The sequence below is a fragment of the Ursus americanus genome, chromosome 7, assembly GCF_024610735.1.
Source record: "Ursus americanus isolate L20-20 chromosome 7, mUrsAme1.1.p, whole genome shotgun sequence".
Taxonomy (NCBI): domain Eukaryota; kingdom Metazoa; phylum Chordata; class Mammalia; order Carnivora; family Ursidae; genus Ursus; species Ursus americanus.
The window spans coordinates 34,792,679-34,809,185 of record NC_142133.1 but is presented as its reverse complement, the minus strand read 5'-3'; the positions used below and the strand labels follow the sequence as shown (position 1 = coordinate 34,809,185).

General features: G+C 43.9%; 1 protein-coding gene and 1 pseudogene across 1 annotated transcript in view; both read right to left on the bottom strand.

Moving 5' to 3' along the window:
• The window catches only part of ANTXR1 (ANTXR cell adhesion molecule 1), a 213,269-nt gene extending 210,275 nt beyond the window's left edge, over positions 1–2,994 (bottom strand). Inside the window, exon 1 of the mRNA XM_045788146.2 lies at positions 2,445–2,994. Within this exon, the coding sequence (XP_045644102.1) occupies positions 2,445–2,596 (152 nt within the window). The 5' untranslated portion in view covers positions 2,597–2,994. The remainder of the gene's footprint in view (positions 1–2,444) is intronic.
• A 12,035-nt stretch (positions 2,995–15,029) lies between these two features.
• LOC148109670 (PHD finger-like domain-containing protein 5A pseudogene) lies at positions 15,030–15,362 on the bottom strand (annotated as a pseudogene).
• Between the last annotated feature and the right edge of the window lie 1,145 nt (positions 15,363–16,507).

Below are 16,507 nucleotides of genomic sequence, written 5' to 3'. Positions count from 1 at the left end.
ACAAGTTGGCCAATATTGAATATTGTCATTTTTAAAAAAACCTTTGCCACCTTAATAAAAATCATATCTTGTTTGATTTTTTCACTTCTTTGATTACTAGGGAAGTTGACTTTTTTTGTTTACTGTTTTCTACTAGGCTCATCTTTTTAAAACTGCTTTTTCTATATTAAGGCCAATCTTTGAGGAGTAACTGATGTTACAAAAGTTTTTATAACTTTTTATTGTCTTTTATCTCTGACATATTTTCACTTATGGAAATGGAAAATTTGAATATATATAAATATTTTCACAGTTTTCTTTATTGCTTCCATCCTGTTTTAAAAGCTCTAAACCTAAGATTACAGTAATAGTCATTTAAATTTTCTTCCGGTTGTTTCATCCTTTCATTGTAGACATTTAAATTTTCAGACCTTCTGGAATTTATTTTGGTGTGTGGTATAAAACATAAACCTAACCTTTTTTCTTTTCCCACGTTAAACACCAACCATTCATCCAAGAATCTTTTTTTCTTTTTTTTTTAAGTAGGCTCCGTGCCCAGCATGGAGACCCTGAGATGAAGACCTGAGCTGAGATCAAGAGTCGGACACTTAACTGAGCCACTCAGGAGCCCCAAGAAACATTTTTTAAAGTAACATATTAATTTCCCACCAACTTGAACTTCCACTAAATGCCTTCATGTCCCTGGATTTCTTTCTAGATTTTCTGTCCTGTTTCCCTGTTCTTTGGTCTTTACTATCCTGCGTGTAATAATTTGCCTTATAATACATTTTAATATTTACAGGTATTTCTTTGTTATCTTTCTCTAAAAATGTTTTACCTCTTTTTACCAGGTTTCTGTTCTCTAAGAAAAACTTTGAATCATTTTGTTAAATTCCTCTCACCACCAAAGTAAATACTTTCAGAACTTTGATTTAAAAGTTTAATTCAATTCAAATTAATTTGGGGAGAACCTGATTATCTCTACAGTATGGAGTCACTCCATTCAGGGACTTGGTGGTTCTGTCCATTTTTTCAAGTCTTCCTGTATGTTCTGCTCAACTGGCTTTTGGGGAGGGGGGAAGCACCATGATGGGCACCTCTGACTGTTTTCAGACAGTCTCTGAATCTGTGAGCTATTGCTCCCAGCCACTAGAAGTAACAAAAGAAATTCCATTTCTTAGTATTGGAGTATATTTTCAGTACCCACCTTCTCATAAATCTCTAAGAAAGAGATCTCACTTTTCATCCAAAGAATCTGGAGTTCAAAACAGCCCTTACGGAAAAATCAAACTCCAGGGGCAACTGCAAAGCACATTGGGTGTCTAGCTGGCCAGCTTATTTTGCAGGCCTCTTTTTCCAACTCGCAAATACTTTCCAGTCTGTGAAATTCATCTCCCCACCACTGTAACAGCAAGGGCCTCCCTGGCACCAGAGAGCTCACATAGTTTTAATGAGCATGGATCTTCTCTGAGGGGCTTTTTATTGTTGAAGCTGGGTTTTAGTAGATAGCATAAAGCTTCCTTGAATGACTGTGGCTTGGCAAATCGAAGGGGATTTGGGAAGTGTTTAATTGGTCAGAGTTCAGCTCTCCCTTGAGCACAGACCTGAAGCCTAGCCACTCTCCTTTTGGTAGGGAAACCAGGGCTCCTGCACCTCCCTGGTAGCCCACCAGTGGAATTACCAAGAACTGGAACCCGTCTGAATCAGAGGTCCCAAGCCCAGGAGGGGCGGGCGGGAATGTATCCGCAGGGCACTTTTGGCAACTTCTGGCAACAATTTTGGTTGTCGCCAATGCGGGACTGGGGCGGGGGTGGGGGTGGTGAGCGAGGGAGCATGGAGCAGGCTTACTGGGGAGAGGCCAGAGGTGCTGCTAAACATTCTACAATGCACATGATGGTCCCACAACAAAGAATTCCTCAGCCTAAAACCCAACAGCCTCTAGGTTGAGAAATCCGCCTTCTATTTTCACTAATTGCCCAGTCAGCGTGCGCTGTATAATTAGGAACAAAGGCAATGCATTCTGCAGGATAGCATGTGTTTTTTTGTTTTTGTTTTTGTAGAAGGACGTGACTGACTTTTCAAAGCCCACTCCAGCCGCGCCTGGAAGTTCTACCCCTCCAAAGCACGCCCTTCTCGCCAGGTTTTAAAGCAAATGGAAAAGATTCACAGCAACGTGTTAGGTCAACAGCATCCTCACACTCCCTTGCATGCTCCTCGGTCACAGAAAGCAAGGCGGAAAGTAGGTTTTTCCCCGAACCAGCAGCGACGCCCCTGCGGGCTCGGGCAGCCAAGGATGGGGAGGCGCGCTCCCCGACAGAGGCGCAGCGCGGGGCCGCGGCCGCCCCCCGCGGTCCCCCTGGGTCCCTTGAGACGCGTGCCAGTCCCAAAGCGCTGCCGCCAACAAGCCCAGCCCGGCAGGGAGCATCATCAGCTGAGCCCAGGATGCAACAACTCGAGACACTTACTTGTCCAAAATGAAGTACAGGTCAAATCCCCCGTAGCAGGCTGGACCCCCTTCCTCCCTGCGTCCCCCTTGCCCGGCGCAGATGAGCACAAAAGTGGCCAAGGAGAGACACTTGAAGCCAATGCCGAGGGCTTTCTGCTCCACGGTGGCCATGACCTGCAGCCCAGGGAGAGGGTAGGGTCCTCTGCTTCCCACGCGCCTCGAACTCGCCAGGACCCTCAGGGACGCGCCATCCGAGGGGCCCTGCTCGCGGGCCCTTTATTCCCCCTCGCGCTCCTGGAACTCCCCGGAAGCAATTGTCTGGAGGAGTTCAAGGTTTTCCTTCTGGTTTCCGCTTCGATCCTGTTTCTAGGTTTCAGGTTTCAAGAATCTCAATACTGTACTCCGCTTTTTTTTAAAGGGGCTGCTCCTGACTCGGGCGGCGGACCCCTCCGGAGCCTCCGCTGACGTTTGCAGTTGAAGCAGCTCCGTCCTGACGCTTCTTTGTCCCAGCTTTTAAATATTGTGGGGTGGGTTTTCAAATTGTTCTTGGTTGGGAGAGCGCTTTGCCTTTTCTCCCTCCTCTCGCCCCCTCCCCCTGTCTCAATTTTTTGGGGGGGAAGAAAGTTCAAAGGGTGCCACCTTGTGGCCGAAGATGGCAAAAGCGCCCTTCGGCGTTCGCGCGAGTGTGGCTGTGCGTGTTTTCTTATTCCTTCGTTTTTCTCATGCACCTTCCTTTTCTCTCTCCATTATTTCTTCCCTATTCCTACTTCCCGCTCACTCTCTAGCCTTTTTATCCCTGCCCGCTCCTTTCCTATCCTGTATCTGCTGATAAGGTCGCTGCAAACATTTGATGAAAAATTACTTCCTCCAAGCACCTTGGCTCTGACCCTGGGGCTGGGACCTTTGCAAACACGCCTTTGTGCAAATGAAGTAGGGAAGAACGGGGCCTTTGTGATCTGACTCATCTCAGCGACCTTACTGTACTATTAGCACAGATCATAAAAGAGTCTGCTGGGTTCAGTCATGTGGCTGGAATAGCCTAAACAGTCCCAAAGGAAAGGTTGCTCCCGGCATGGAACAGCGGGGCATTCTAGATGGTCTCCATCTCCAGATTTTACAGATTCTGTGAGAGGTTCTTCTTTTCAGCCTGTGAACTTTGACTTTTTTCACCCTATCTTTGATTTAGGACAGAGGGAGCAAACAGCTTACAAAAATATGGACCTTCCAAATCATTTGGGACCCGCAGGGGAGTCCTGTGCTAGCCTTTCTGAAGTGAGGGATCCTCTTTAGAGGGGATCCAGGCAGGAGCTCAGTTTTAGCTTCCTAGATCTTCCACCTGGGGAGTCCTCAGAGCTCCATTTTCCAGCATTATTTCTCCAGACACACGTCTTCCCCTCGTCGGTGATCCTCTAAGACACTTAGTCCCTGGTGTGACCATCCATGGGGTTTTCCCCCACCAGCTGTACCATGGAAACCTAGTGTCTTGGAATGCTTATTAAACAATCAATTTGTGGTCAAATAAATTTGGGGGACTCATAAAGCATTGCACCAGCCTGCCTCCAAAAGGATCCTCAATGTCCCTTCTTTCTTGGCATGAACACACCCCCACACAGTGACTAAGATTGATTTGTGTGCAGTTGACGAAGAATGGCAGAAATGATGATGTGCGACTTCTGAGGCGAGGCCATAAAAGATATGGTTGTTTCCTTCTGGCTCTCTTGGATAACTTGCTCTGGGGAGCCCGTTGCCCTGTCAAAAGGTCACTGAAGCAGCTGTATGGAGGCATCCATGTGGCAAGAAACTGAGATGCCCTGCTGATAGCCAACAACAATTTGCCAGCCACGTGAGTGGCCCACCTTGAAAGTGGACCCTCCAGCCCCAGCCAAGCTGACAGATGACTGCAGCCCCGTCAACATCTTAACAACAGTCTTCTGAGAGACCCCAAGCCAGAAACACTCAGCTAAGCCAATCCCAGATTCCCAACCCACAGACATTATGAGATAGTTTTTGTTTATTAGTGTTTTAAGCCTCTAATATGGAGGATAACTTGTTACGTAATAATGGATAACTAGAAAATGCCTATTATCACATTAAAGCTTTGAGAATTTCTTTAAAAAAAAATGTGTAACTGTATTTTCCAGACTTACTTGATCCTGAAACAATACCTATTGACACCTACACATTGGGAATTACTGCTCTCAGGAAAAATAATTGGGAAGAGATTAAAATACTCTAAACTGTGCAACTCTTGCTTTTCCATATCTTTGCAGTCGAACAAAGACATCCAGAGTCAATAACAGGGGTAGAAGAAGCTCTTGGTGTAATGGGAACATGATGGCTCAACAAGTCTGCAAGAGGAGACGTTAGGAGTTTCTTTGAACTGGCAACATTTTCCTTTGGTTGTTGGGATATAGCAGCCTTATAATTAGTGCATGTAGGGAAATGGGAATGGGGGATCAGTCACTTGAGGCTGGAGGAGGACTTGGGAAGGAGAGTCTTCGTCGGGGCCCTGCTGGCATTTCTCAGATTAATGTCACAGCTAAGAGATACCTAAGCAAATTTCTCTGCCTCTCAAACTCAAGTCAGTGGAAGAACGATATAAATTGTGATGTTGGGGCTATGGATAAAAATTTCGGAAGGTGGAGAAGTGCGAGGGCAAGGTAATCATGTACATGGAAGTGTTTGAACGGTAACCTGGAAGCCAAGGTAAGGGAAAGTTTCTTGGAGGAAGAAGCAGTCAGAGTGTCACAAGCTGTGGAAGTCTAGAGCATAAGCCCAAGAAAAACCCACTGGTCTGACGCATGTCATTGTGTCACGAAGGAGATTCCAGTGGGGTAGTGTTGGTGGGTGTTGGGCTGCACTGAGTTACTAGGAATGGGAAGCTTCTCTTTCAAGAAGAGAGAGGGATAAGGGGGTAACTCGTGAGTGTTTGAATGTTTTACATTCCATAAAGAAGGATCCCAGGATACTTAAGGATACCAGGAATTTCAAATGCCCTGCCCTCTAAAAGATTGGAAAGTTTTTCTTACTAGACTGATCATCTTAAGGGTTTAGTCTGCATTACTGTTGTAACTGAATTTCCCAGGTTTCCTTCTTTGAGATAGAAATTGTTAAGTATGACCTGCCTGTCTACCAGCCTGCAGTGATTGACTGTCCCATACTTGCCCCCCACCTCCAATATGTGTCAAGCTGTCAAAAAATTTTTTTTCCTGTCTTTGTAACATTGCCGTTTAACCTTCAAGAGTCTCTGTGGGCACTTAGCCATTTGTCTGGGTCCTTGATGAAAGTTCTGGAAAATGCTCCAGATAACACAGACTACCCAAGAAAACTTGGGAAATTTTTTCTGTAGAAATATTTGTCCATAATAAGGGATAAAATATGGAGAGATCTGACACCTTCTACCAAATTTGGGGTCAACCAAGTAGGTCCAATGTTTGCCAAGTTCTTGTAGGTCCCACTGGTTCTTGGACTTAGATGGTACCCCATAACTTCTTAAGGCAAAACATCAGTTAGTAAAAATAATCTCTTTTCATTGTCATGAGATTTCCTTCATGCTTGTCCTCCATAGGACTACCATTTGCAAAAGGTCAAGCCACCCTTCCTTCCCAGAAGGATATCATTCAGAACAACAAAGTTTCTAAAGAATCTGAATTGGTTGAATAGTGGCTTTTGGTCAAAAGAAGAGCAAAGGTACTAGTAATGACTTTAAGTCCAAGGGCAAAATCATAGTCTAGAGCAAATACCTTGATAACATCTCATATGCCAGGTTATTCACAACCTCAGCTCAGCAATAGTCAAAGCTTCAGAACCCAGTATTTAATTAATAACCCTACCCAAAGCCCAGCCCAGACTAACTTGAAATTCAATTTAATCCAGGACCTCCCTTGAAATCCTGTTAACAGCCACCCAAATGCATACATTGAATTTATTAAACACAGCTGTGACCCAACTCTGATCAATTCAGAGCCCTGAAAAAAAAAAAAAAGAGCTAATTTCATATATTAGTTAATGTCAGCCCAGGGACAGATCCTGTTTAATCTGGTTCACAGTGCAGCCCAGCTAAACCTGCAGACCATCATAATCCTTCCTAAATCACGCCCAGGCCCAACATGAAGTTTAATCACCCATCCACTCTTAGCCCAATCCAGCTAGAGTCTAGCCAAAACTCAAAGCCTAACACAGCGAGCCCAGCAAGGAAGACACATTCCTACAAGGTCTCAACCAAGAGAATAATCCATAATTCATGCCAGCATATCCTCAAAAGAATCTGTTCCTGGTCCTCATAAGGGCTCAAAACCTTGCTGAACAAAGAAAGCCTTCATTTCATCTAGATCAGTAACCAGGCCAATCCAACCCAGAACCCAGAAGAGGGATAAAATGGACCAGTATAGTCCAGGGTCTTGACAAGCCTAGAGTTTACAAATGCCCAATGGAAGACTATATCAGACAACTTAAGGCCAGCAAAAAACTAAACACAAGACCGCTTACAGCCCTTTTCTGCCCAGTTCTGCTCAACCTGGCATATTTAAGCATATTCAATACCAGGGTTTTATTCAGAGACCCCAGGCCAATTTATAACTGAAGATACCAGATGAAATCTACCTAGGCCTGTCAAGCCCATAACTCCTTTGACACTTTTGCTATGTGTCCAAGTCCCAAGCCAGAGAAACCCGTAGTTCTCAAAGTATGTGAATATGTGTATGGATAGGAATATATGGAAGGGGTACCGTGAAGATGAGGGCAAAGAGGTTTACTCACTCTGTAATAACAAATGGAGCTTTTTCAAGATACATATATCTATAAAATATCAGAAATAGATACGGGGGTTTCAGGGACACATACAGTTTCACACACATACACAATCTTACAGTGGCCAATTTCTTTTCCCTCTTGCCTCACACACTCATCTCTGATTAGATTTATTGTAGAATTAATATTAATTCTCATAAAGTGTTTTGAGTATTAGGCAGGACAAGACACTAATTAATAGAGTAATTGCACACCAGGCTATTTGGGTCGAAGCAAGTCCTGCCATTACTAACTGGGTGACATTACTAACAAATTACATGGTTTGTCCATAACACAGCTTCCCATCTGCAAAATGGGATCACGAATATTACCAACTTCACTGAGTTGTATGGCTTCAATGAGATAATATATGTCATGAGTAGCCCTCAGGAAACACACAATAAATGTTGGCTTTTATTGTTATTGCGGGATTCTGGAAAATTGCAGGTGAATTTCTTCTAGAGATGAGAAGAATAAATTTTGAAGAACCACTTTCAGGGTTTTGATTTTTCTACCACCAGTGAACAAAGCTGTTTCCGTACCGTGGGCATTCACATTATGAACTCTGAGAAATGCAAAGGTGAAGATTCTAGCTCATCCACGAACTACTGGGAATTGAAGATTTCCTAGGATACATGCAGAAAACAAACAGAAAACATACTTTGGAGCTATCAAAAATCTGTTGGCAGCAATGCTGTTTCTGTTAGCCAAGAATGTTAGAGAGCTAAACTCTAAAGAAATGTTTGAGAAAATGGTTATAATCAGTGATGCTTTTTTTCTGAGGCTGGTTTTTAGATCTAATGTTATAATAATTGAAGCTTTTTTCTGATACTGTTTTTTTTTTTTTGAGATCTAACAATCCCTAGAAAAGAACCTTCGTTATTTCTCCTTATTAACTCGTTCATTCATTCAAAAATAGTTTTTGGATACCTACTATAGAGCAGGTCCTGTGCCTACACTGAAGATAGAAAGATGAATAAAACGTGGACCTTGCATAATTAACTTGGGAGACACAAATGCATAAATACATATTGATTCAACAGTTTGGTTAACGTATCTTTTAGAGGAAACTCAACATGTCCCTTCTACCCCACCATGCACATTCTAAGGAGAACTAGGTCAAACATGATGGAATCTTCAGAGATGCACTGTCAAACTACAACTCTTGGAGTTGTCCCAGGATGTGAATGAGTTAAGACATGACAAATGTTTCTTCCTACTGGTAATGAGATGCTCCTTCCTTAAGTAGATCCAAAAGTGATTAGGGAGGATCCCATGGCAAAAAGATCAAGGTCTGAGCTACTTGAGGAATACCCAAGATCCTGGTCTCTATTCATGATCCATCATAGATCACCAGGGTGCAGAAGGGCTTGGGGCAGAGTTGTAACTAGTAAAAAGAGCTGCAACTAGTAATTATGCATTTATCTCACGAGTTTGCCTCTGAGCATGGACTCCTTAAAGACTGGTTGGGAGGCTGGGTTAGCTTTCTGGCATAGGTTTTCAGGCTCAATTGAATGTGTCCAAGATAGATGTTTAAGAAGCAGGCTCATCCTGGAACCTCTAACATGAAAACATCTGCCCTTACTGTGGCCAAAGTAACATGGGAGAAGTCCTGTGTCATTCGTTGTGAGAGGACTTCTATGCCCCCTGGGATCAGGACTGATTCCTGCACCTAGAGAAGACTCCTTCCAAAATAGGTTGAGCTCAAGACGTGGATGGTACTGCTACCCAGATTTGTTTTCTTTTCAATCATATTTGTTGTCAAGGATTGAGGACTAACCTGCTCTGAAATCTTAATCAGGGTCATAAATGTAGGCACTTAAAATATAAATGTAAGCCAAAAAAAGGTAATGAAGTCAATCAATAAACACATAAAATGACTAATAGCCCCTACAGCATAGAATTATCATTTTGAGTTGAAATGGAGGAAAATTCCAATGTAATTGTTATGTATCTAAGAGCTATGTTATGTATCTAAGGAAGAAATAAAACTCGTTTCCAGAATACTGTCCTCTAGAAATCAGATTTGCTCAGAGGCAGAGGGAAATCAGGTGGCAGATAAGAAAACTGTATAAGTGGGTGTCTCAAAAACAGAAACTATAAAATTGAAGTATGGAGGGGGTTCATCACAAACTTAGTAAGTAATGAGATCAGTTTAAAATGCTGTTATTAATCATGTGGTTAATCCAGGGACTGTGGGAAAAGAGGGGAAAAAAAGGAAAGGAAAACATCGAAATCTGGCAAACTCTATGCATATATAGCAGCATTTTTGGAATATCTTTTCCACATTTTGATAGTTTCCCATAAATCAGGTTCTCCTAGCGTTAAATTAAAATGGCAATGAGTGTATTTTTTCGTCTTCATTGCTGCTGTAGTCCAGATATATGTTGATGTCCTGCTATTATCTTTAGTTGGGTTACTTCTTTCCTCTCTGAGGTAGTTTTCTCAAACTCTCAAAGTTTTCAGCATTCCCTCCTTCACTCTTAATTGATACTGCTGCTTCGTTTTTAGTTGGAAAATTAGATAGGCTGGTGATGGGTAGTAAGGAGGGCACGTATTGCATGGCGCACTGGGTGTTATACACAAATAATGAATCATGGAACATTACATCAAAAACTAAGGATATACTGTCTGATGACTAATATAACATAATAAAAAAATTATTATGAAAAAATAATTGGAACACTAGAATCCAAGAGACACTTATATATGTGGTTCTCACATGCAGGAACGGTGCCCAGGCTGAAGAGCCTTTGAAGCCATGAGTGTATAAGTGGAAGTTATGAGTGTGCTTGCACACCACCCTGGGCTGCTGAAGAGAATGATAAGAAATGAAGGTCAACAGCAATTGCACTACTAGGCATTTATCTAGATGATTCAAACATAGTGATTCGAAGGGGTACATTCACCCCAATGTTGTAACAGCAATGTCCACAATAGCCAAAATATGGAAAGAGCTGAGGTGTCCGTTGAGAGAGGAGTGGATAAAGAAGATGTGGTATATGTATATACTATGGAATATTACTCAGCCATCAAAAAAATCTTACCATTTGCAATGACGTGAATGAAACTAGAGGGTATCACGTTAAGTGAAATGAGTCAATCAGAGAAAGACAAATATCACATGATTTCACTCATATGTGGAATTTAAGAAACAAAACAGATGAACATAGGGGAAGAGAGGGAAAAATAAAACAAGATGAAATCAGAGAGGGAGATAAACCCTAAGAGACTCTTAACTATAGGAAACAAACTGAGGGTTGCTCAGGAAGAGGGGAGGTGGGTGGGGGGATGGGGTAACGGGGTGATGGGCATTAAGGAGGGCACTTGATGTAATGAGCACTGGGTGTTATATGCACTGGGTGTTATATGTTATATGCAACTGAATTGCCCATGGACTATATATACCCTGTTGGTTCTATTTCTCTGGAGAACCCTGACTAATGTGCCAACTCAAGGTAAAGACAAAGAGAACTCTTAGGATGACAGCAAAGGGACATCCCAGGATGATGATGGTGCAGATGGTTTAGAGTGCAGCCAATCCAGATTGGAGGAGAAAAAAGATCTCCTAAGGGTATACTGCCAAAGGGGAAGAAAGAACTCAATAGCGATCTGTTGTGATTGACACAGGAGAGCTAACTCTCACCTCCGAAATAGAAAGTCAGTGGAGAATGAGACTCATGAATCAAAATAGATTCAGTGTGTGCATATCATTCGGAAACATGGCAATGCGTATATGGCAGATTAGCAAATTAGCAAAATTGTTGAAAGGGGATGGGGATTGAAAGCCATGGAGTTGGTGGTGCAAAAAACAGGGACATTGCTGTAAGACTTCTAGACAATTTGACTTTTAAATGATGTGCTTTTCTTATTTTGAGTAAAAACTAAAAATATTTTTTAAACGGGATGCTTCAGATTTTGCCAAAGATTCTGCGAACTCTGTTTCATTCTATTAGACTATTAGCATGATGTAATGCCATGTTTTCTTTAAAAGTAACAATCACATGGACTAGATAACCAGACACAGAGATATTTATAAAATAAAGTTGAAAAATTGAAAAAGTTGAAAAATAGAGCACAGAGCAATTTATAAACCCAAAAGCAACAAAAAACATAGACACACATATATCTCATATGTATATATTAGAAGCAACATAAAACATTAAAAAGCAACATAAAAACCATATATATACATACGTATCATAGGCATACATAGTATATATGATTATGTATATGATTTTTTGTGTTGCCTTCAGTATTTATAAATTACTGTTTATTTTATATTTGTAAATAAGTAAGTATGTACACACACAAACCCACCGAGTTGTAATTAAAATGGAAAATAATGCCTAACATTGGAATGATTTCAAAAGTTAAAAAATTTTGGATCGTTATCAAAATGGTATATTACTTGGCCATTAAAAATAAAACACATGAAGACTGTGAGACATGAGGAAGTGTTCACGGTGCTTTATTACATGAAACATTGAGAATATATGTAGGTTATGATGGCAAGCAGGAAAAATACTCATGTGGATAAGAGTGCAAAAGTAAGCTTTACAGATCAAATAGCTTGGGAAAGAAAAAGAGTCAATTGGAGGAGAGATGGTGGACGTAGTTAGTCACAAGTTAGCTGTGAAGCTGTAAAGGGGCAGTAGCTGGGATAAGGGAGGTGGAGGTGGGAAAGAAACTCACCCACCCGCAAGATTGAAGGAGGTTCTGTGCTTGCTTGTTTGTATGATTTTTTATTTTAAGTTGGGAGGTCGCTTTAGCTGGTATTCAGGACTGGGGAAGGAACAAAGGAAAGTAGAAGCTGATAGTCTGGGAGGGGGAAGGAGAGTGAGGGAGAAGGAGAGGGAGGGAGGGAAGGGGGTAGGGAGGGAGAAGGAGAGTGAGGGAGAGAAAGAGGGAGGTAGAGGGAGCAAGGAGAAGAGGGAGGGAGAGAGGGGGAGGGAAGAAAGGGGAAGGTAGGGAGGGAGAGAAAGGGAAGGAAGGAAGGGGAAGGGAGGAAGGGAGAGAGGGAGGGAGGGGGGATGAAGGAGAGAGGGAGAAGGAGGAAGAAGAAGGAGGAGGAAAAAAATGGTACCAGGAAGAGAGGTGGTGCTGGCGTGAGGAGGAAGGCAGCATTCTCAGCACAGAAGGAGAGGTTAGCGCGGGCCAAGGAAATCACTAGCACATGGCGGGAGTTCTACTAGGGGGCCACCGATGCTATCTTTCATGTCATACTCACAACAACTGTGATTTTGACATTATGAACCTCATTTCATGAGTGAAAACTCGAGGCTCAGAGAGGTCAAATACCGTTCTTTAAAAATCTGTGTGCCTGTAGGTAATAGAGCTAGGATGCTTTTTTGCCTATGCTCTTTCCACCTTGTGACCCTTTGAGATGGTGGAAAGAATGCTAAGAGGGAAGTCCATAAGAGGGTGAGAAAGTCTGCAAGAAAGTCCGTAAGAGGGAAGAGGAGGAATTGAAGCAGTTTTGCAAGATTAAGTTTAAACAGGATAATCCTTTTTGTGTGATTTTCGGCCACCACTTGAGTTCCTGGGAACTAGCTTCCTGGATTCCATTCATAGCACAGTGCGCGGCCTAACAAGGTGCTGAACTTCAACATTGCTTTATTCGACTGCCAGGATGTTGGTTTTTGTATTGTCATTTTCCAGTCTACCTCAGTGTTTTCAGTCATTTAATGACCGTATCGTGTTTGGGTAAGTGGGTGATGAAGCTTCTTCTTTTGACTTACGTAAGCTGACGTAAGAATGCAAACGCAGGGCTGCTGCTTTCTCGACTGTAGGACAACTTCCGCAGAGCAGATAGACCACAGGCAGAGAAGGGAAGCATCACTTGAAAATAAGTGTTCTAATTGCACTGGGCTTCCAAGAACGTCAATGGATTCCTGGGAACACCCCAGGAAAGGTGAGGCCTGATGGAGTCTGAGATGCTGCCAGACCCCCCAGGGCCTTGTTAGCGCTGTCCCCCCTTCAGTGGAGCCCAGTGTGCCTCTCCATCGGCCTGTGTCTCTCAGAGCTTGTATAAAACAGGAGGGGTCCGTGCAGAATTCTGAGGAATCAGATTTTCAGAGTGCCTCTTGAAGATAGCAGTATGTTCGGGGTCAAAGTCTGTCCCCTAGTTGAAAGCCTTAAGGGTCATTCAGTCCATCTGAGGCTGGGTCTTCCTGTAGGAGGAGTGGCAGGGAAATGTCCATGCTTACAGAACTTGGATAGCTGTCCCCTTTCAGCCCCTGGGGAAGGGGCTGTGTGTGTCCACTTCTCTCTGAGTTGTTGCCAAATGAATCCTGTTTACTTCTCACGTTGTGGCCTCTGTCCCTGTCTTTGAAGTAAAATGGCGGGAGAGGGAGTTGAACTAGTGCTAAAGATTCTGTCAGAGGGCTTTGACAGTGCTGGAAAGAGGAGGCAGGACGAGAACCAGGAGTGAGCTGTGGTGGGTCGGGGATGAAAGGGAAAATTGACAAGTGGCAGATTCTCTGTCCACCAGGGTCCTGCATGACTTCAGTGGCCAGCGGAGATAATAACATTGGTCCGTGTTCTGGTCACCTACTTGTGCAAGAAACCACTCCAAAATGTAGCGACGTTAATAGAAATTGATTATCATGGCTCACAGTTCTGTGGGTTGACTAGGGCTCAGCTGGACACCCCTACTTTGGGATCTCCCACATAGTCGTGGCAAGATATCCGCTGGGCTGCAGCCACTGAAGGGATCGGCTGGGCTAGAAAATCAAGATGGTCCAGTCACATGACTGGCAGTTGATGCTGGCTGTCAGCTGGGGGCTCAGGTGTACATGTGTCCTCCCCAGGTGGCATGGGCTTCTTGGTGACTGGGTTTTCTGAGAGAGTGATTCGAGAGTGAGCATTCCTAGGGGACTCGGGGGGGGGGGTAGCAAGTCTTCTTATAGCTGACCCTCAGAATTCTCTTTCTGTTTCTCTTTTCCCTTCCCCTCCTTCTCCTTGCCCTTCCTCTTCCTTTTCTCCTTCCTCTTCTTCCTCTCCTCCTCCTCCTTTTTCTTCATCTCCTCCTCCCCCCTCTCTTCCTCCCTCTCTTCCTCCATCTCCCCCTCCCGCTCCTCCTCTTCTTCCTCCTCTTTTCTTCTTCTTCTTTCTTCCCCTTCTTCTTCTTCCTCTTCTTCTTCTTCTTCCTCTCCTTCTTCTTCTTCTTCTTCTTCTTCTTCTTCTTCTTCTTCTTCTTCTTCTTCTTCTTCTTCTTCTTCTTCTTCTTCCCACAAAAGAAACACCTGCTTTATTAATACAACAGCAAAGGAAAGGGTTTCCAAGTTCTTAGAGGAAAAACAACATGAACAGGTACCATGTGCTAGGTGTTACAAGATTAAATGCCCACATTGATCGTTCTGAGAGCTCCCCACTACACTGCAGATGTCTCATCAAGGACAGCTGTCATCAGAGCTTCTGCCAAGAATAGGTTTCTCACAGTGGTAGCTTCACAGTCAGTTCCTCAATTTCTCAAACAGAAGACTGAAATGGTATGAATACTGTTTCAGAAGGCTTTGGTATAGACAGAACATATCAATTTGGAAAAGAGAGGCTTGTTTTCTGAATTCAAGAAAAATCATGACCCGATCTATCAATTTTTCTCTGCTACAGTCTCCCGAGTGCTCTGTGAATGAAGATTCCTTTTCCATTCCTTACCACGTGCCTGGGTAAGAGGAGAAGAAAGGTGGAGCGGTGCCAGTCACTACCAGGCACTCGGATGGGGCTCAGTGCTCCAGTCCTGCTGTGCGGGCAGTAATAGGCGTCTTTTCTGGCTGCTGTGGCAGCTTGGTGGGAGAAAGAGGCTACCCCCCTGTCACATCTTCCTGAGGCCATATTTTTTACATTCACAGGAGAGATCTGTCTCAGAGCTCCCCAAATTGACAGTCTGTGGGCAACCATCTCTATCCTTCTCGTGGATGGTGCACTCCTTACAATAATAGGTATCAGAGGCTCCAGGGCCTCCACAGATCACACAGTGCCCCTGGCAAGAGTCATAATTACACTCATCACATACGCACATCGGAGTTCAGGGACACACGTAGGAGTCACAGATCACACACTTGACGTGACATTTTTCGCAAAGTCTTCAGATGGCAACAGCAGCCTGCTCTTGGCAAGAGATCAAATCCGGAAGATGTTTAGCCATAGCTCTGACACAGACCGGCCACCGACTCAGAACGTTACTTCGGATTGGTCTCTGTGGGTCAAGGGAAGTCATTAAGGCCAGCTTCGATCTGAAAGGCGAACATCAGACTCTACTTTTTGAAGCAAGGAAAAGCATGTCTATCTAGTGAGGTCAGGAATTGATGGAGGCCACATTGCAGGCATCTCCTACAGCCTGGATAAACCTGTCAGAGCGTGACAGCGGTGGTCCCAGAACATGTGTCAAGAAATGAAGCAAATGGTCCTTGCGTGCTCACTATGCAGCAACGGCGTTGCACACATTACTACGTTTAATATTTCCAGCAACCCTCAGAACTAGTGTGGCAGATTGATTTTTCAGCTCCAAGTCTTCACTGTTCCCTGGATCCATGCTCTTCGCCATGTAACTTCTCAGTGCCTCTCACATGAGAAATGCACAAGGGGATTATTTCCCTGTACTTTTCGTGTGTCCTTCCCTGTGCTTCCTTGACTTTTGGCTTGGCCATACGACTTACTTTGGCCCCTGGGAAGATAGTAGATGTCATGCAAACAAGGGTTTGAAATGTGCTTGCACTGTTTCAGAGAGCACGGTTGGCTGTGCTCCCTGGCACTTTTGTCCTCACATTGAGAAGAATTTCTCCCAGGGGGGGTGCTGCCTCTTCCACCTGGAGCTCAGAACGAGACACGTGGAACAGACCGTAGAGCCAGCTGGATTCAGAACCGGAAGCGGAACTGTTCAGCCCAGCCCAGCCCAGGTCAGCCAATTCCCAGCTAGCTGACCATAGATGGGTGAAGTAAATGCTTATTATTGTATGCTGCTGGGATTCTGTGGTGGTTTGTCATTGTTGAGTAATACAGTAGGCATTATTTAGCTTCATTTTCCCCCCTGAGGCCGTGAGCAGTTTTCAAATCCAGCTAGACTTCATGCAGCCCCCCACACTGTCTGCTACATGGGTACTAGAGGAGATGGGCTAAGGTGACGTGACCAAACTCCTACCCACCCTGGTGGGCATGGGGTGGGAGCTGGAGGAGAGTAGTTTCTAGGGATCTAACTGGGAAGGCTCCTCTTTGTAGTGCTTCCGTAGAAAGTTCTCAGAGACTGCTGAGCATTTTTTATCTTGGGGTGTGTGTGGTTTTGCAGAGGCGGAG